General features: G+C 44.8%; 2 protein-coding genes across 2 annotated transcripts in view; one reads left to right on the top strand and one right to left on the bottom strand.

The window, feature by feature from the left end:
* The window catches only part of LOC119436777 (zinc finger CCHC domain-containing protein 7-like), a 41,386-nt gene extending 31,958 nt beyond the window's left edge, over window positions 1–9,428 (bottom strand). The window contains exons 1-2 of the mRNA XM_037703766.2: window positions 8,577–9,428; window positions 4,879–5,012 (exon numbers count right to left, since the gene is read on the bottom strand). Coding sequence (XP_037559694.1) covers window positions 4,879–5,012; window positions 8,577–9,027 — 585 coding nt within the window. The 5' untranslated portion in view covers window positions 9,028–9,428. The remainder of the gene's footprint in view (window positions 1–4,878; window positions 5,013–8,576) is intronic.
* A 280-nt stretch (window positions 9,429–9,708) lies between these two features.
* The window catches only part of LOC119436776 (protein germ cell-less), a 62,239-nt gene continuing 51,053 nt past the window's right edge, over window positions 9,709–20,894 (top strand). Inside the window, exons 1-3 of the mRNA XM_037703765.2 lie at window positions 9,709–9,969; window positions 10,667–10,790; window positions 17,766–17,862. Coding sequence (XP_037559693.1) covers window positions 9,845–9,969; window positions 10,667–10,790; window positions 17,766–17,862 — 346 coding nt within the window. The 5' untranslated portion in view covers window positions 9,709–9,844. The remainder of the gene's footprint in view (window positions 9,970–10,666; window positions 10,791–17,765; window positions 17,863–20,894) is intronic.

Raw genomic sequence — 20,894 nt, 5'->3', positions numbered from 1 at the left:
AATAAGTTGGCTCTTTCTTGTTAAGTATAGATGCACCTGAAGAAAACAGAAAATTTTCTATAAGGCGTCCTCGCGCATCTAAACGAGAGTCGCCCCATAAGGGGCTATGAGCGTTCACATCACCGACAACTATGTATGGCGGAGGAAGTTCATCAATGAAGCTTTGAAACTGTGTCTTGGAAAGTTGATAACAAGGAGGGACGTAAATCGAACTAATTGTGACTAGCTTACCGAACAGTATTGCTCGGACAGCAACTGCCTCAAGGGAAGTTCGGAGGTTCAATTGCTGACAGGCAACACCTTTATCTACTATTATAGCGACACCGCCCGACGAGGCGGTAGCGTCGTCGCGGTCCTTGCGAAAAATGGCATAGTGCCTTAAAAAGTTTGTGTTCTCTGCTTTGAGATGCGTCTCCTGGACACACAGCACCCTCGGACTATATTTAAGAAGGAGCTCTTTGACATCATCAAGGATATGAAGGAGACCCCTAACGTTCCATTGTAATATTTGCGTGTTCATATTGAAAAGGAGTTTGTGCTGTGTGTTCAGAAGATGAAGACTAGCTCACGGTGCCCTTTCCAGGCGCCGTGACGCGAGGTTTCTCTTTTCTGGAGCGGTCGAGAGATTCCCGCCGCTCCTTAGGCGCAAGTGGCGCCGTCTGGCTGGTTGTTGTGTCCATAGCCTCTCGTGAGACGCTGGACACGCGCTCTTGCGAGCGGTTGGTGTGTCGTGACGGCCTCGTCTCGTGGGACGAGACCCTTGAGGCCACCAGCCCGGAGGTCGATGGCCCCTTGTTCTGAGATGGCGGAGCAGCACTAGCTGCAGCCGCCGAGGGGGCGGATGGCGTCACCGCCGGCTCACTGTGTGTGGGCCTGACAGCCGCCGGAGGCCGTTGTGGCGCTGCCCCCTGACGCGCCACTTCGGCAAAGCTATTCTTCGGCAGGTAGGACACCCGCCTTCGCGCTTCTCTGAATGATATGTTCTCTTTGACTTTGATCGTTACTATTTCTTTCTCCTTCTTCCAAGATGGACAGGAACGCGAATACGCGGCGTGCTCCCCATCACAATTTACACAGTGTGGCGCGTTCTCACAAGATTCAGATGGATGTTCATCGGCACATTTGGCACAGGTTATTCGGCCTCGGCAGTTCTGAGAACTGTGGCCAAACCTCTGGCATTTGAAGCAGCGGAGGGGATTCGGGATATAGGGCCTGACTCGGATTTTTACATAGCCTGTCTCGATAATCTCGGGAAGTACACTTGAGCCGAATGTTAGGATTAGATGCTTGGTTTGAATCTCTTTACCATCACGCCTTATCTTAATTCTTTTCACATTGATGACATTCTGGTCACTCCATCCCTCCAAAAGTTCAGTCTCAGTTAGCTCCATTAGATCATCATCGGAGATGACACCACGAATGGTGTTCATAGAACGGTGTGGGGTGACACTCACTGGAATGGCCCCGAAAGACACAAGATTGGGTAGCTTTTCGTATTGCAGTTTATCACGGAGTTCAAGAAGTAGATCACCGCTTGCCAATTTGGAAACTTTGTAGCCTGGGCCAAAAGCCTCCATCAGTGATTTCGCAACCAGAAAAGGTGAGACTATTCTTGCTGACTTTTCTGCTTTCTCGGAATGTATAACATGAAATCTTGGGAAATTATCAACTTGGCGGCCAAAAAACTTAAAAACTTCTTCGGTGCGCCCTCGTTTATGAGGGCGATCAGGGAGTCGGGGGAATGACGAAAAAGCCATAAAGGTAACGATGATTTCGGCAGCTATGCCAGCCACCCACCACCGAGCCCAACAAGGGGACGCTACGAGACCCGAAGGAGACGCAGACGCCAGCTGTACATAGCCACTATAACCTAATATAATAGACCCAAGGTTGGATAGATTACACCAGGTTAACCCTTGCTGCCTGGAAAATTGGAAGTAAAACGAAGCGAGGAGAAGACAGGAGAGATGGAAAGTGAGAGAGAAAGACGAAGGTTGGAGGGAGAGAGACAGGAAAAGGCAACTACCGATTTCCCCCGGGTGGGTCAGCCCGGGGGTGCCGTCTACGTGAAGCCGAGGCCAAAGGGGTGTGTTGCCTCCGCCGAGGGGCCATAAAGGTCCAAGCACTCAGCATTGGCTCAACCCCCAGGATCCCCTTTTCCCCGGACACAGCTAAGCCACGCACGGTTAAGCGTGGGAGGGTCCGACCCCCATGTGCTCGGGTCCGTGGTGTCGCAACCCACCAAACGCCTGCTTACGCAGGCACCCCTGCGGGGAATTATGTAGCAAGCTACGTAGCAAGAAAGTGCGTCCTGAAACTTAACTGTTGTTCATGTGAGCATATCTTCCTTGTTAGGCAAACAGAAGCCAAAGCACACCTGTTACCCTCAGAGTACACTGAGCAGTGTGACTGGGGTGGACTTTTGTATCCTTCACAAGATTTGTACTCTATGATTGAGGCTCTCGAGAACATATTCACAGAATGCTTCAGCGTTTCATAGCTGTTGTGCAATGATTGTGGCTCTGGTAAAGAGTAATTTCCTCTGCTCCAATGGTGTTGGATGCAACGCTCACAAGGAAGAAGTAAGCATGAGAATCGTATCTTTTTATGTCCTCACGCGGCTCCACTTTTTAATCAAAGGTATTAACACTTCGAGAAGTGCAAAGTGACAGAGAGTTAAGCACCTTAGGGGCCCTGAACCACTTTTTATCGGAGTGGAGAAAGGCATTTGAAATGGAAATAGGCTATTTAGAAATATTATGCCACAAAAAGTACTTCAATACGTTTAGCAGAAGCAGAGTTATTAGCAATCAAACACGGCCTCCGCTCTGCTCCCGTTCCTTATTCAATACCTTGCACTGCGAAGGCTACAGCGGAGTGGGGCGGGGCCACAACGTTCCGCCTTCGAAATGTCACCGTGGCGTGCAGTTCAAATTTCATTTTGGATGTGGACGCCATGACTTCCGATCTAGATGCCTACGATGCACTAAACATAAGCCAAACACAGTTGTCCTCAGCAAGCCACAGTGCGCTGAGGACAACCATTAGGTGAGGACAAGCTTAGCCAGTGAACTCGGGGTGGCACCCTGCGGCGGCCGTGGTGTAGCCGACCACAGCAACCAATAGCAGCTGTGTATGGGAATGTGCTTTACTGCATTACGAAATAAAGCGCGCAGGAAAGAGTGAGGATCATGGCTTCTGTTGAAACGAGAGTATCTGAAAGAAAAGTGACTTCGCAGTTCGCTTGCGAGCTCGATGCACAGCGTACGACAGAAAAACTTGGCAGACATGTTCACAGCAGCGTATGCTACCCGCGGACTATGTTATTTCACCAAGCCCAAGGAGTGATTCAGGGCCCCTTCAAGCTGAGCAGGACGACCTACGTGCCTGGTTTTGTTTTGACGCCTCTTTTTGTGAACGCCGTTGCCCTGAATAATATGGTTTCATGCATTCTTTCCGAATGCATTCTTTCCGATTTTTTTTGCAATCACAGCCTCGGCGGTCGTATTTCGATGTACTGGTACACCATTCATTCCGAGTAGCCACGCGCAGTTCCGCAAACTTTCTTGCAGGCGGATTTGCAACCAAAATCCCACGGCTGGGAGCTTTCGAGACAACACTATCTATTCACTATAGACAAAGTTATTTATTCTCCTTTTGTTGACATCATGAGCAATGTAAGCATTCAAGAGTCAAGCATGAGCTTCCGACCTATCATACTCTTCAGATGAGTGCGCGGCAAACAAGCGCGCACTGCGATGCGGTTCAGGTGAAAGGAGCCGCAGCGCCGCCTGCCGGTTCCCACGCAAATGACCTCGGTGCACAGACCACCGTCGCCCCACTACCCCTATCTAGTTCACTATAGTTGCAAGAGCACGATTTGAGATCCCCATAGCACAAAGCTCACATGGTGATTGGGATGCAGAAAAAAAAAAAAAAACTGAATTACCCACCAATCTAGACCCACATCAGCAGCCTATAATTCAGGCACACCCCAGGTTGATTGCACAGTTGTACCTTAAAGTGCAGGCTGCACTTATCACTTCTAGGCTGCATGCAAAGTTAGCGAGAAAATTCATTTTTCTTGCCAATGCCAAGGTCCATCAATTTTTAACTCTGTTTGCAAGTAGTGGTGACTGGCTACTGCACACTCAAAGGAATGGTCAAGTTAAACCTGCTAATACATTGCCCAAAAGTAATTTTATTCTGCTGAAATATATTTTAATTTTCTTTTATGTCTTCTTTATGGTACCCTGAGGGGTGTCTTGAGCTAATTCTGTCACAAATGGACCAACCTCAAATATATAAGCACATGAAAAACTTTTTATGGATGAGGATACTGTAATGCCCCTTCCTGACAAATCTCTTCTTCTCTCAAGGACACAAATGTCGCATTACACAGCCAAGATGATACAACACCAAAAGCCTCAATATCTGGCATAAGTTCATGGTTTTTACCACCTTCTTAAGCTAAATATACCACACTTCAGCGGAGGTCAGTGTCACAGCAATGTCTGACAAAAGTGTGGCATTGTTTCGAGAAATGCCCTGTTTGCAGACAGCAGAGCAATTTCTGACCTATGCCCAGCTGATGCTCAAAATGAAACCAACTTACTTTACGCCTGACAGTGCTGATAGAAATTGTCTATAGCATGGTGCTTATATGCCCAACTTTAATGAGATAACAAATATAAGATAACTATAATAAAACTCCTTGCCCCCCTCCAGTTATAGATTTTTTTTTTCTTACTCCAACCAAGCAATAGTACATTGTTTGCATGTGATTGATTAAGGTGCAGATGTTAACATGGAAAAGCGCAAGAAAAGTGTATTACTTGTACTGAAGCAATATGAATGAGTCGGACAGTCAAGGCTTACCTTTGGCTTACGGCAGTACTTAGCCAAGTGCCCCATCTGATCACACTTGCTGCAGTGGATGTTTCCCGCATTGTGATATCGGAAACCTCGGCTATTGCGGTAAAGGTCTTCAGCATCCACATGCCACAGGCCAGCTGCAACCAGTATACAATGTGTCTAAGATTCAAGAGGCTTCAGCAAGTCGATTTTGGTAAGACATACAAGCAAGATTCTTTTTTCTTGTAGAGCATGTTCATCGAATAGAGAATTGTAGCGACAAGATTTCAAGTGCTAACTCCACCTAAAAAGGCAACAGTTGGAGCTGGTGTACCATGTTCGCCGTATCTCCAATGAGGTCTTTGGAAAAGCTGACAGACAGCTCAAAATTTATCCATGCAGTTTACTAGTAAAATTTTGTGCAGAATCTACAAAACATACAACACCTGCAGTTCTCAGTATTATATGTCAAACAACACATTTGAGCAGTGCTGATTAACTTATAATAACTGATGCATTTCCGGCACTTCAGAAGAAATAGAATAATTCAGAGAGTAATATAGAACAGGAAAGAAGAATGCTGGGCTCTTTTTACTCTCTGAATTTTTCTGTACCTTCCAAAGCGCTGAAAATGCATCAGTTATCAGAAATAACCCCAGAATAGCCCTGCTTTCTGCCATGAGTAATTTATGTAAGCTATTCACTACAGATGCACTGCTTCTCAGCAACTGATCATCAAGAGCGCATGACCTATCTGGTACAGCTTACAACTTCACAACATTCTTAGCTAAGCACTGTCAGATCTGAGGCACTGTTTTTGCAACTTGTAAACTTGTAACTAAAGCTAAAGCTACAAAAATCTCCAATGGCATAACACAAGAAACAAGGTAACAGGATGCACAGACAGTTGAATAACTGCCTGTCTGTCCCCCCTTGGAGCCCTCCATCTATTTCACCTTCAATCATGATGCTGCTTGCAGAGGAGACTACTGATAACACGACAGATGAATCAAACAGACCACATATGAAACTTGTGTGCCCTATCCTCTAATACATGTCAGTTCTGTAATGGCCTGAAGATCCAGCCAACAGAAACAAATTTTAAATGCCAAGAAACAATCAAGCCTTCCAGTTGCAATACACATGTGTGTTAAGCAAGCATCAGTACATGGAGGTCTTTATATTCTGTCTAACTTAACTTCTTTTTCTAACATCACTAGCATAATTCTTGGAACACGAAGAAGCCCTTCACATTTTAGGCAACGTAGCATATGCATAGAGGCAAAATGGGATGTCACTACAGCTGCAACATTATAGTGCAACAGGACACAAGCATATATACTTATCTCAGAAATGCTAACAACAATGCACCCATGCATTGCTGTTGACAGCTCTGACTTTTATACGCTTTCCTTCTATTTGAGTTGGTGAGTCATGTTTTTAATGGAAACTGTTCCTATTGTAGCTGCATAGAGAGCTCGGAACTGCTAACAACACACACACACGTTGCTGTTATCAGTTCTGAGGTTTGTACAAGAAACACATTGTGCCTCAGCTGGAAAGTACACTAAGGTTTAAAAACTTACCGTTATGTTTTTTCATTAAGGAACATTAAAGAAAAATATTAGCACAGGTTAGACTGGTGGATTCTACTTTTGAAGTAGGAAATATGTCACGTTTCCCAATGACTGAGGTTTGCTTTGCAGGAAACCATGTAAATGTAAAGCACATTTGTCTGGTTTTAATGGGATTTAGATTGCAGGCCAGCACAAACGCTATGAGACATTATTGGGGAGGGCTACAAATAAATTTTGACCATCTAAAGTTCTTTATAGTGCACCTTAATTTTTTTATTTATTTATACATACTGCAGCCCTTCTCCCTGGGGTTTTACGTGCCAAAACCTCTGATTATGAGGCACGCCATAGTGGAGGGCTCCGGATTAATTTTGACCACCTGGGGTTCTTTAACGTGCACTACAACACAAGCACACGGGCGTTTTTGCATTTCGCCTCCATCGAAATACGGCCACCCCAGCCTGGATTCGATCCCGCGATCTCGTGCTCAGCAGCGCAACGCCTTAGCTGACTGAGCCACCGCGGCGGGTATACTGCAGCCCTTTAGGGCTATATCAGGAGTGGGTTGCACTGCAATGTCAAGCAATGTGCACTGACTAAGATCACAAGTATGCAAAAACAAATTGGAACACAAATATAAACACATTAGTTTTTGCTTTACATCCCCATCAAAGTGCGGCCACAGCAGCTGAGAACGAAGCCCACAAGCTCGTGCTAAGCAGAAGGCCATACATGATCTCTACTGCATTCTCCTGTGCATACTGCGGCATGAGTGGTTAAGGCTGGTTAGAGTTGATGATTAAAAGATAATCACACTGTATGCGGAAATAAAATGAGAATTCAACCAGCCAACTTTGTAAAGTTCATCAGAAAAAGAAAGGGGGAGGAGGGGGGTGGAAAAAGAAAGGCCAAATCGACTAAAATTCAGCCAAATATGTGGTGTTACGCAAGGACACGACTAATGCCACAATTATTGTGCAAGAAGTCGAGCCTTCAAGCCCAATTTCCTGACACCTCAAGTTCATCCTTTCCATCAAGCAAACACCAACAGATTTTTAAGAAAGCAATCTAGCGGTCAGTCTAGTTCAAGATATATATATATATATATATATATATATATATATATATAGTCCATCCTCATTGTGCTAGTTGACCAACATCGTGGCCACAATGAAGTCACTGCACAATATTGAATAACTCGCGTTCTTTGTGGCTGAGACATGGATGGAATACTGGTGGCATGTGCCAGATCCATCGGCACAAACCCCACACTATGCAGTTGCCTCACTAGGAATTTGTCCTGTTGTGTTCTCGCGTTTTTCGTTTATCAAACTTCTCACCGCGCTGGAACACCAACATGGTGGCTAAGATGATATCAATGCAAACCATCTGTAAAATTGTACAGCAACATCGTAAAGCTATGGCAGTGTTCACTGGCAAAGAATGCATAAGTTGGGGTGGGCAGAATCAGTGTTGTGCTGTGCACAACACTGATGTTAAGGTTGACTTTCTCACTCATACTCTAGTTCCTTGCACACCTGCTTTCTAACATTGGTGCCTCCTTGCAGTAAAGAGAAATATTAGGACCCCCAAAGGAACTTTATTAAATAGAAAGCTTTAGATAAGGGCACACCAAGCCTGGTTACCCGTCCCCTTATCTAATATTGTCCAATACTGTCACCATAACATAGAAAGCGCCATCCAAAGGCTATAAAATATTGTAAACCCTACTGCGCGCGCGCCGTGCACACACACACGCGCACACAGACGCTTTGCTTACGACTTCATTAACCCCGTTCAAAATTCTGTAGCTGTAATTAAACCTCAGCACGCAATCTAATTTACTTCAATCGTTTTGGTCTCGAAAGGGCAAAAACGGCGAGCCAGACGAGGAAAAGAAGAGCATAAATCAAAAGGCAGCTTGTGGTATTTCAGCTGAATGTAGCACGACCGCCAACACAAGAAGATGTTAGCACTTTGAAGTTAACGGACTAGGATAAACTATTAGTGTACTGCTCTTTTAAAGCAATCGCAGGTAGCACAAAGTACTACTACTAAGACAATTTGGACATGTATGGGTTTGATACTTCAGTAAACGTTACGACAAACACATAAATGTTACTAGTGTCCAAATTCTGTGCTCACATTCGGTTCCTGTGCTTCGCGGCGTTTCCGTCACGTTGAGAGCAAGGTTCTGCTGGCTGTCTTCGCTGAAGATTATCACCTCGTCGTCATCACTGCTCAACACGACGACGTCGCCAACCTCAGGTGTAGTGCCTGGTCCCGGCTCTTCGACAGCGGCTGCCGTTAAACGCCTTTTTTTCCTCTTTGGCCTTTTCGAGACGCATTTCAATTCTTCCGCGCTCACCACACGGCTACCGGCACGACGTATCCTCGGTGGGACGACTACCGATGTTGTCACGTCGTCCGCGTCAGTTTCGTCAGCGACAACAGTCGGAAATGCCTCCGGTACTATGTCCTCTTTCCCTGCGCTGTAGTGCAGGCTAGCGTAAAGAAATGACTCGATGTCGCTGTCCGGCTCGTCACTGTCCACTTCCCGATTTGAATTGCTGCCTTCGTCGTCAACGTCCCACATCCTACTATCCACCAAATACACCAGCGAACACTCCAAGATCGGCTCCTCGTCCTTCAAAGGAGCACCCTTCTCAAATAACTTTCACACAAGGCGAACGGCGAGTCGCCGGTGTATCCGCTTGGCTAGAAAACTGCAAGAGAATGCCCTATCGAGGCCAAAGATCGCCGACAACAACACGTTCGAAACGTGCCTGACGCACATGAATCGAGCCACGTGCTTGTAACAGCAGCTGAAAATCACAGTCGCAAATATCACATATTCTCCTAATAGTCATCGATGCTAAAAGCAAAAACTAGACCTACTGCAAATCAGCAAACTTAATTTTAGGCGGAAAAATAGCAGAAAATGACGAAACGCACGCGACAGGCACGCGACTTGCGCTAATGAATGGATTTCAGTGGATTTGCACTGATGCAAACGCTAGGCTACTGTTGACTTGTGCGTCTCAAACAGGCTATTCAAAATGCACGCTTTTTAACTTAAAATTAATAAAATGTTAACGTTTAAGAAATTGTGATTGCAATCCATATGTCGTCTTTGAATATGTCTTTAATTGTGCATGAACAACCAGTTTGCAACTAGCAGGGAAAGCGAAAACGGTGAAAGCGAAGTGTTTGTTTTGGAGTGACGTATGCGCGTGTCGCTCCGCCCAGGCCTCCCACGCGAGCTAGTCAAGCCAGGTACGAGCAGTACGTACAAGTCAAACGCTGTCGCAGCTGATCGTGGTAGTCGGCAGCAAAGCGCAGGCTGCGGAAGTTTTGTGCCTACGGTTTCGGGCCTCTTTAGTCCCGCATAACGCCGGTACAGCACAATCACTATGGGAAACATCCTGCTAACGTCGCCTCTGGGCACAGCGGCAACGTCTTTCGCAAAACGAAAGCGGAAATCCACAGACGATGATTCCTCCGGACAAGACTCGGAGTGGGCCTCGGCGCCGAAAAGGTGTTGTACCCACCACACTTCATGTGAAGCGACGTTTAGGTACGTGCTTCCAGCACGGTGTGTCCGTCCTTGACACCCAGATTCATTGCGGCCTATTTTCAGCGTGCCGAAAGTTTTAAAGCATTAAAATGAGTGCACTTCCGCACAGATGGGATGCATGCACGCCAAGAGCGTCTGTCGTAAGGCCAGCGTCTTTTGTATGGCACAGCGTCTGTCAGACGTGTTTTGCCCGCGGGTACCGGATGGCACCGTTGGTGCAGATAAACGAGTAGCAGTCGGCTGCGATCTCCGGATTATCCTCGTAGCGTTGCTTAAAGGGATGACCTGGTTGGCAGCTTCAGGCGGCGATCAGCGTCTCATGGGCGTTGCAGCTAGGAAGTGGTTCACTGTCCCCAATATCGAGAGAGGACGAGTTTTCTTCCCATGCGTGCGCCGCGTTTTTAAGTTTCTTTCGCAAGGCGTGACTGACACGGTTGGGCCGATTCTTTGCGTTGTGCTACCGCGTTTTGTTTGTTCTTGTTGTCCCTTTCGAAGGCCCCAGACGCCGCGATATGCCGATTCGGTGCCAGAAACGCTTGTGCGAGTGTCAGCGACGCTGCCGCTTGAAACCTATAGTAATGATGGGTTCGGTTCAGCGTCCTACAGGCCCCGTCAACGGTATTCTGACGCTCATCAGGCATGTGGCGCGTCCTCGCAGAAAGAAGCTCATGACCACATCCCAGTACATCTACCGCACGCTGTTCCTGGAAGGACAAAACAGCGACGTGACCATCGTGGCCTTGGGAATCGATTGGTGCCTCCACAAGGTCTACCTTTGTCAGGTATAGTGAGCTCTGCATATGTTCACAATCGCTTATTGGAAACAGTAGTCAGGCACTTTTTAAGTTATGCATGCTCTGAAACTGTGCACTAGGAGCATTATTGATACTACCCCTGTTCAGCTATTTGTACGTGGCATGTCACGCTTGGTTTATTGTGCTAGTTCACTCTGGCTATGTTTCACACACAGTATCACTGCAATGTTTGCATAGAAGCTAGTTTACTTTCGAGAAAGTGTGGTGCATATGCCACCAGTGCAAAGCAAATTGACCATGTTGGTTGCTACTGGAGTGATTTTTTTTCTCGACATATCAGTTAAGCATGTGCATTGTTTCACAGCTTGGTTTGTAGCTTTTTATTTAAAAGTGCAAACCAGCAACTTCTGGAAGTGAGCTGTGTGTGATCACTTTTTTGCCTGTCAATGTGTAACAAGGTGTTTACCAGTGAGCCAACTACATGTAATGTGGGCAATTCCTTTTAATTATTATGATTATTTTATTGCACCTATACAAGTAAGCATTTATAGCATTTCAAGATAGCCTACATTCTTTTGTGTGATCTCTTTCTTTATATATTTTGGCTCATTATAGTAAGGCCCTGGTGTGCTAGTTCATATCTTTGCAATTTGTATTGTGTAGTCCCTCTTTTTTTTTCTATACTGAAAATTGCACAATCAAATCATTGTAGCATGTTTATGTTTTATGAAACTTCTGTTCGAATCTTTTATTGCCAGCCTGAACAAATTTATCTCTGCGCTAAGGTACTTAAAATGTGAAGACTTTAGTGAAGCTGAGTCACAGATGAAAGGCATGAAAAATAGAACTAAAAAGACTGCACTGATTACATGGTGTATTTCGTCACATACGAAAAGCTCTTCTTGTTTAGAATATTTCGAGCTGGTATTTCATCATATACAGAACCACAAATGTGCTTCCCAATATGATGTGTTTCCAGTTGTGCTTGTGTACATAAGGATTGCAAGCTGAGCAAGTTCGTACATGCTCATATTAATTGCTTGTGAAACACTCACAGTTTAGGTAAAAGGAATCGTACAGGACATTGCCTTGACTGAGAGCACTGCACAGGCAACTAGTACTATGAATTCTTGAGTACCTCTGGGAAAGTTTTGATAACAAAGGTGTAGCAAACACCTTTATTGAATGGAACTACAATTTTATGCCCTCATGTTGAACAATGAAAGTCCTGGCAGTGTCTGAGAAACTGCTGTTACCAAGTATGTTTTCACAGAAAGCCTTTAAAAGTAGGCTCTGTGTGCATGTGTGTTGTGTGCATATGCATTCATGTGTGTGTTATTACTGTAGCAAAATGTTTAAAAATATCTTTTTAACTGACTGAGCTGTTCTCTCAAATTTACTCATTTACTTGTGTAATTATTTTGTAACATGTACATGATCTACTTTAGGATTTTACTTGCGTTTTACACTTCTGTTTTGGGAAAGTGAAACTTTTGCATAAAAAAGCGAAAAATGCAGCTTATCCATATGAGAACCATGTGGAGCCATAGCCAGACGTTGGTGCATTTTGTACTTGCAAGTGATCGCCCTAGTCCATCAACTGTTTATAGTTTTAAGTTGTGAAGACAAACAGGTTAGCTATTATTTATTATCAGAAAGCTGGGGCAGGCAAAGGAGGACAAGGACAAAATAGAAAGACAGAAAGAGTGCTACTACAAACATTTTTTCAAGTTGGATTCCTGAATGCAAGCAAATGGCTGAATGCATTTAGAAAGCTGTTCGCTTTATTAAAGGTGTGGTGCACTTGAAGGCGTATATTTGTTGCAGCTATGGTGTTTAGATAGCATTTGTTATTTTATTGCTAATTCCGTAGAGAACATTACTGTTAACCAGTTTCGGGTGCTAGAGCCCTGTCTTGCAACCACCACAGGGGAAGAGGGTGGCGGGAAAAGAGGTAGGTAATCCTTTCTGAGCGGTCCTCAACAGCGTCTAAACCTTCAGACGTCCCAAAGCTCTCGTACGAGCGCACATGACAGCAAGCCCAGCGATTTGCTTGCAAGCACAACTCTAGACAATGTTACGTTAACGTAGCTAAGTCCTATTGTCACATTGTTGCTCATTGCCTATCTTCACAGCAGTGTTGTACACGTTCCTCTGAAATAGGAACAAAAGCTCGTTCCTCGTTCCTTCCCAATCTTGGAATGAGCTCCCATTACAAGTTACTTTAATGCGAAAGGAACGTGTTCCAGTTACACTTCTAACATTGGAACGTGTCGTTGCATTAATGTTACATTTGATTTTAAAAAATTAAAATATAGTGTTGGATAAACCTGCGGCGAAATAAAGTGAGCAATTTAAAAATCACATTGAACTACGTATATTATACGAATTTGAACATCGCTGGTGGCAGATTATCTGGAAATAAAAAGAATCCAAAGAAACGCTCCTAGATGAATTTTTTTCAGGCAGCACTGGACGGGTACTCCAGACATGTCTAACTGCAACTTTGGTGCTCGTCTATTACAAGTGCAACACATATGGCACTTTCTACTTCGGTCTTCAAATGCGCAGTCAGGATACTGCGCTTCAGATCTGCAAATAGAAATTTACTCGCATGCACCAATATCCTCCTGAGACCCGAACACAACAACTGGACATAATCGCTCTTCAAGGTAGTTTTCATTGTCGACTGTTATGTCATGAACTTGAAAAACAATTTTTAAAATTTGAATACCATGGATAGATGGGGGGCCAAAAACTCCGTCTCCATGTATGTGAAAAAAAATGAATATCTCCTCATCTTAGCTGTGGTAAAAACTGCATTTCATTGTTTAAACGCTGAGATGAAGATGGAACTACGAGGGGGGGGGGGTATAGTACATTGCCATGTTGCTACCGCGTCCGGTATTTTCACGCAATCTCGGTGACTTCGAAACACGTCTCGAAGTCTTTCGGCCATGGGATGACACAGCGGTCTAGACCAATTTATTGTCAAATTTCTCGAAAGTGGATGACAAGAATATGAGTAAACCACTTCTTTACAGTTACACATGCACCGTATTTCATACCAAGTGTGAATATTTTGCATAATCACTTCCGGGTGAATTTCGAAAAAAAGTTGAAGGCAATGTGCAATGTATTGTACAAGGGGTCTCAGGAAGATATAATTAAATTTCTTGCACAAGAAACCGCATCGAAAGGAACAATATATAGGCGTTTAATGAATGCTGATTCAATATTGCAGTATGAGTGGAAAAAGAAATGTCCAGAATAGATATTCACAATTTAGTAAAGACCCTTGTTTGAACTCGGCAAGTGTTGCATCTCGATGTCAGTCTCCGACAAGCCAGCATGTAGGAAGAAACTACTGGAGGGAGCGTCACGTGACAATCTTGAAGCCTAGTCATAAAAAAAGATATATAATGGAGAACTCACGAAAGAAAAATTGGAGGATGCTTAAGCTTCGCCTTTAAGAGTAGAACGCGATAGCGTTATCGGGACCTGTGCGCATCGCATCGGTCACATACAGCAAGTAGGCTTCATTCACTGCAACACCGAACGTGGGAAGGCCAGCTTAGAAAGACCAAGCTTACACCGATCCCCTTAAAGTTGGCTTCACATTTAAACAGAAATGTATAGCTGGAAAGATGTTTTCCAGAGGCAATATAAGTGGTCTTAGATTAAAATGTGAAGGCCCTAGCACCTTTTTTTATTATTTTATTAGTTGTTTGCTATTGCCCCGACGCGCGCACGTTTTCAAAACGAATTAGCAGGCGAAGTCCCAATTTGACCTGCCTAGGATGCAAGTGCTATGCGGATATCATTTTCGCAAGTAAAGTACCTGAACGCGCGGCTGTAGGTCTGGTAGAAATGTTGGAAAAGGGGTTTGTCTTTGAGTTTCCTCGTAGCAGAATTAGGTTTTCTCGTACATTCAAATTACAATTCGACGCCAATTGGTAAACAATCCGACGGCGAATCCCACGCTGAATGGTAAAGTCGTACTTTACCATTTTTCTGACGGATTTCACTGTGAGAAATTAAATTTTTGTTCACCAAAACCTTGCACCACGTGGAGGGCCTGCGCGGTCGGAGTGGTTGGGATGATTTTCTCCGCCACCCGCTGGCATCGCACGCCAGTTGCCGGCACTGGATTTTCTGCAACACGGGGCCCTTAACGCTATCGTGTTAAAATGCACCATATATAGTCACGTGACAGGCAAGCGTTAGTTATTTGCGTCTCACGCGGTCGCCCATCCACCCTGCATGATGTGCTGCGTATGTGCATGCGTCTGTTCATTGCCGTGGAACGTTTACAGAAGGAACACCGTTCCCTCTGCTGTTCCTTCGTAAAACTAGCGAGTTACCATTACAGTTCCACCGACCCTAATAGAATGGTGGCATTCCTCCCAAAAGGAACTAGTTCCAGGAACGCTGTTCCATACAACACTGCTTCACAGCCTCCGGAATAGCCCTGGCTGTTTAATAACATTTTACAAAATATTTATTCTACCATTGCAAATGCCATATCTGGAACTCATAACTTTGGAGGTTTTTTATTCTCATGTATTTACTGTTGATGTTCAGCATGTGCTCCCCAATTCAGTTGCATGAGAGCACATGCTCTTTGTATCTTTGGTAGTCCAACCACCGACCGCCAACCACGAAAATAGGCACAAAAGCCAGTGGAAACTATTCGCTTTTAAATAAGGACACACTTGTACACAAAGCATGGTCATTTTGTAAACCATGCACCAGCTAGCCCAGTAAGAAAATCTTTTAAGGCTACTATTCGCTGACTAATCTCTAGCTTTTAAAGGGCCCCTCACCAGGTCTGGTCAGTTTGAGCTGAGAAGCTCAGTGCATACAATGCACGCTAATGATCGTGTCTGCTAAGTATTACATAGCTACGTGCTGTGGAAAGAGCTGAAATTTCAACCAAATGCCGTTTGCCCTTCTTGTGGGCACCGGGCTCCCTGCTAGAGAGTGACGTCAATCGCGCAAGTGTCTTATGTACATCGCTGTACTGTGACGTCACTCTCAGTGGCACGTGACTTCATAAATTAAGCAAGGCAACATCAGTTATTTGTTTAATCTGTTGCTTCAATAGACGAATCAAAGTTGAAAGAAATAATAAAACATACAAGCCAAATGTCTGAGTGTTCGTGTTCTACTTCGTACCGTAGCAACAGAGATGTACTTCCGTTTCGTCTGCTTGTTCCCACATCATGCAGTCGAACGCACAGAGAACGAAACTATGTCATTTTCTACCGTGCACCAGTGCCACGATCATGCTCTTTTATCCTTTCGCACCTGCCTCAGTGCTCATGATTGTGGCTCTGACTTGTACCACCAATCAGGTGTTCTCATGCAGAGCGTGTAACAAAATCATCTGCTGCTCGAAATGAGACAAACGCAACAGCTCACGCTGGAAGTGTGCCACTCAGCAAAAAACGCAAGAGAGAGAGATAAAAAAAAGAAGGCGGGACCCATGGTGTATTTGTCACGCGACAAATACGCCTCCGGCTTCGGTATGGGAAAACGCTGGGAAAGAATTTCCCTTGCGGAGGCTAGATGGGGAAAGTGTCTGTTGGCGGTGACACTCGCCTCCTTTGGTCATGGGTTCATGGCGCTTTAAATATTTTTATCTCTGCAATTAATGAAATGATTCGAAAAATTGTCATGGTAGAACACTCCTTAGAGGGCATGTTACAACTTCCAGCATATAACCAAAATTTGCTATGTGGTCTGGTGAGGGGCCCTTTAAAGGAGAGGGAAAAGAAATGCACACATTTATGGCTGCACGACATTCAATACCTTGTGGATTTTCTTGTAGAAAATGCCATTACTGTTGTTTTTTTGCACCTGTTTGTATCGTAGTGCTAGTCGTAGGTCAATTAAAATAAGCTGTGGATAAAATATACATTGCACGACAGCCTAGTGCATTACAATGTGGTGTGATAGCAATTATTGAATAAATAATATGTTCTGATGCGGCTTTTCATTTCTCATTGGATGTCTGCATTAAGGTGTTGAACCGGAACTGAACCGAAAACTGGAGCTCAACAGTTATTTTCAGCTGAACCGGAATCAAACCTAAACTTATTAGAGGAACCATTCCAAACTGGTTTGACAAATGGTTCAGCAGGCCCTGTGGACCCTCTGCTAGGGCATGTCAGAGGGGATACGTTGGACAAAGCATCAAAGCCTCTTGTAGTGGGCAAATAATTTCCACGCTACAGAAAAGACTACAATAACGTCAAATCGCTTCTGAAACGCAATATATTGTTAATTTTTGTGCAACCTAGGTGGCTATTTATGCAATGGAAAATTCGGGTGCTATACGTGTGCTCACACACCTTGCTGCTACAAAGGTACTGGAACAATTCTGTTCAACTTCCTGTTCTGTTTTAATGCTGTATGGGGTCAGCTGAGCTGCAATTGTAATCCAAATATGCAGGAGAAATCTATAGCATTGAAACTCCCGACATTCTTTCCGGTTTTGCTTGATGTGACGTCACAATTCTTCATGTGTTAATGACGGTGTAAAAAAGGGGGCAAGGAAAGCCCTCCGTTAGATCTGCGGACCAGATGCATACGTGTGTGAGAAATAAATATTTTTTATTTGGAACTCTGAAGAATTTTTTGTGTGCCGTAAGTTCATTTCACTTGGTACAGGTTCCCCCCCCCTAATGAAAACTTGAACACATCTATCTTAACAGCACTCCAACATTTTGCGCAAAATATTGAAAAAAAAATTGGTACAGGTATTACATTAGCTGAGTGTGTGCCATTTATTACAGAGTGTGTGCCTTCTTTTGTAAAGTCTTACTTTGAGCAAACATTTCAAGGCCATGCAATCATATGACGAATGTTCATTAGGGAGCAAAAAGTCGGTGAGGGAGAAGGTGGTGTGGGAAAATAGAAAGTGGTTTAGCACTGCTGTTGTGTACAGCCATGCACACTGCATGTGTTACATTCTTTTTTTTTTTTTTCACTCCACAGTCTCCATATTTTGCAAGCATGTTCTGTGGTGATTGGAAAGAGAAAGAAGAAGGTGTTGTGGAGGTGGGAATTGAAGATCCACGAATTACCTGTGATGGTGAGTCTAACACATCAATGTACTTATCACTAGTACGTTAGCATTGGTCATCATACGAGACCGCGGGATCGAATCCCGGCCGCGGCGGCCGCATTTCGATGGAGGCAAAATGCAAAAACGCCTGTGTGCTTGCATTGTAGTGCACGTTAAAGAACCCCAGATGGTCCAAATTAATCCGGAGTCCTCCACTACTGCGTGCCTCATAATCAGAACTGGTTTTGGGACGTGAAACCCCAGAAAGAAGAAAGAAGAAAAATCATCCTCAGTCTTATAAAATGCACCCATCTTTCTTAAAGTGGCCTCCGAAATCATGTCTGAAGTCGGACACTAAGAATGCATCTTGCACAAGAGCTAGAACTAAAAATTGGCAGCTCAGAGAAAACTAAGATACAAAAGTATAAAATCTTGCAATATTCAAGCATACATGTGCATCCTTGTCAGGGCTTAGGAAGCAAACTGTAGAAAGAGATGTTTGTTTAAACATCGCATGTGACGCAGACAGTTTTACAAATGCATGTTGGAGGAAGATATTCTGAGAAACTCTCTTGTTAGTAACACTAGGACTATGAAACTTTATGTAAGGATAGTTTTATTTTTGCTTTCCAAACATTTTTGTATTATGTAGCCTCTACGTTTTTTTTTTTTTTTTATGTGGCTTGTACAGCAGGCAAACAGTTAAACCTCGATTGATACAAGAAAGTACTTCACTATATTGAAATACCATATGTTTCTTTTATAAGGGCTCAACCCCCAAATTTGGACCTGAATATTTCAGAAAAGGTTATGACGGAAATTAGAAATTATTCGCTCATGAACCACACGTCTCTTTCTTCCCAAGCGCACACCTCATCAGCCACAGCTATGCATCAAACGCTGTGCTATCTCCACAGAGTATCAACAATGTGCGTGGGGCCCCAGTTGTTTCAGTGTGAAACTGAAGTAATGTCCTTGTCCAGTAGGGATTCCATGAAAATTAATTAACTTATTTATTACACAGCATCCTGACTAATAAGAGACTGCACTTGTGTCAATGCTTGCTTTAGCTCGATGTGTCCAGCCAGGCCTCATCCATGACCATGCATGTGCAAAGGCGTTCATGCGCATCCTTGTTCTAGGACCCTAGTAGTGCCTAGTCAGGTTAGAAGCTGGACACCGGTGCCTAAAGGATGACATAAATATGACAGCATGAAATTGTAGCACATGCTATTTAGAAATGCTTCCTCTGCCCGCAAAGCTGTCTGTTATGGTGCTGCTATTGGCACATAAAGTTTAAGCACTGGTGCGTGATTTTTCATGGGATGCTCGCCAATCTAATCGTTCGTGTCATCACAAAATTTATTTTGCAGAGCCGAATGGTTTTCCTCATTGCCCTTTCTACCTCTGCTGCTTTTAGTAGACAGCAATTAGCGCTGGGTGCAAGTAGTCTTTCTTCACTCTGTGTGTATATTTGTGCAAAAATATTTTCTCACTCCTGCACTGCATGAAAAATAAGCAGATGTTATCACCTGCAGCAACTCGGTATACATTCTTCATGAACACCTCAGTGGTAAGGTTGTGTGTTTTTTGACGTCAAAAGATTGTGTAACCTTGTGACATCTGAGGAGAGCTTCAGCTCTGAATAGTGCAGTGTTAGAGACATATCAGACAGCATATTGATATGGAACAGCTGCCATTTCCTCTTCAGTTGTTAGAGGGAAGCTCATCAACTTCGCATCCGTGAAATTCGTGTCCTGGCACCCTGCGGCTTTTGTCACGCTGTGTGTACACATTCATGCAACTTGAAGTGTTTCTGTAGAATAGTTCGTCAAAGCTCGGTGGAGAGAGCAGCATTGCTGCTCAGACCATCGATGGCTTTGGAGCAATGAGAATTCTTTATGTGCCCCAGTAAGTGGCCTGATGTCTGTTCAAATGGCTTTGGAACCATGAACAGCAAATGTATAGCTGCTGTGAGACTTAACTTGAACAATGAAGGCACGTCTGTGGTGACTTAACTTTAATAGACCCAGGCTGTAAGGAGCAAACATTTACAGTGGAATCTCGATGATACGAATCTCACGGGGTCAGAAAAAATATTCGTAATAGCTGAAATTTGTATCATCGAAACACAATTAAAACTAGCTAAATTAAAGAGTCGGAGGTGAACTTACTCAGGCACACGCACGTAAAAAGCATTTACAGTATAGATTACTTATAACGTAACTGTTTATAGTGCAGAACAGGCTAGAACGCGGCCTTTTCCGACTCCCGTTTACCCTCCCATAGAACTCCATGTATACGCATACCGCTTACAGTGCAGCCGCGTGAGACAAAATACAGGTTATAATGCGGCTTCCGCTGGAAAATCTCGCCGACAAGGGCGGTAGAGAGCACGCTTCTCAACGAGGTGCGCCCACCGATGGGAGAGGAGATCAACGAGGGCGATGCGGAGGAGGAGCATGAGACGTGGAGCATGAGTCCAAGGGCGATAAAATCGTCGCCGCGTGCCGTATGTGCGAGTGAAAGCGCTCCTTTCACGCAGGGGACGCGCACCTTCACGCACGGAGAGCGAACGTACAGTGGAGAGCAAACGCGACTTCCGTCACGGCCAGGCGCGCCAGTCGAGCCCGGCCCTGCTTCCGTCGCGCGAAAGGCCGGGGGGGGGGGGGGGGGGGGACGCTGTGCTGTGGGGCACCAAATGCGTATCTTGCAACCGGGCACAAGGGTAACTGGCGACGCAATCTCCCAGGTGAAAGGAGCAAAGCGGGAAGGCAGCACAGAAGGGAGGGAAGGAGGGAGGGGGGGGCGGCTTCTACTCTGCCAACAAATGCGTTCTTGTACTTTGCGCCTGTGCCGGCTGTCGGGGTTGTCGCGCGCATCGTATCTTGAAAGCGATCTCCACACGGCTCTGACCTTTGTATGCACTGTGGTTACGCCGCTCAGTTTCCGTTGAAGCGATAGACCGCACTTCCCCACGAAAAGCGCAAAAGCAAGAAAAGCGCCACCGTGTCAAACTCTTCGCACCCAGTTGCGGCCACCGCGCTGTCCGGCGCCGC

The sequence above is a fragment of the Dermacentor silvarum genome, chromosome 1, assembly GCF_013339745.2.
Source record: "Dermacentor silvarum isolate Dsil-2018 chromosome 1, BIME_Dsil_1.4, whole genome shotgun sequence".
Taxonomy (NCBI): Eukaryota; Metazoa; Arthropoda; class Arachnida; order Ixodida; family Ixodidae; genus Dermacentor; species Dermacentor silvarum.
Note: the sequence above shows the minus strand (reverse complement) of the source record. Positions and strands in the feature narration are given on the sequence as shown.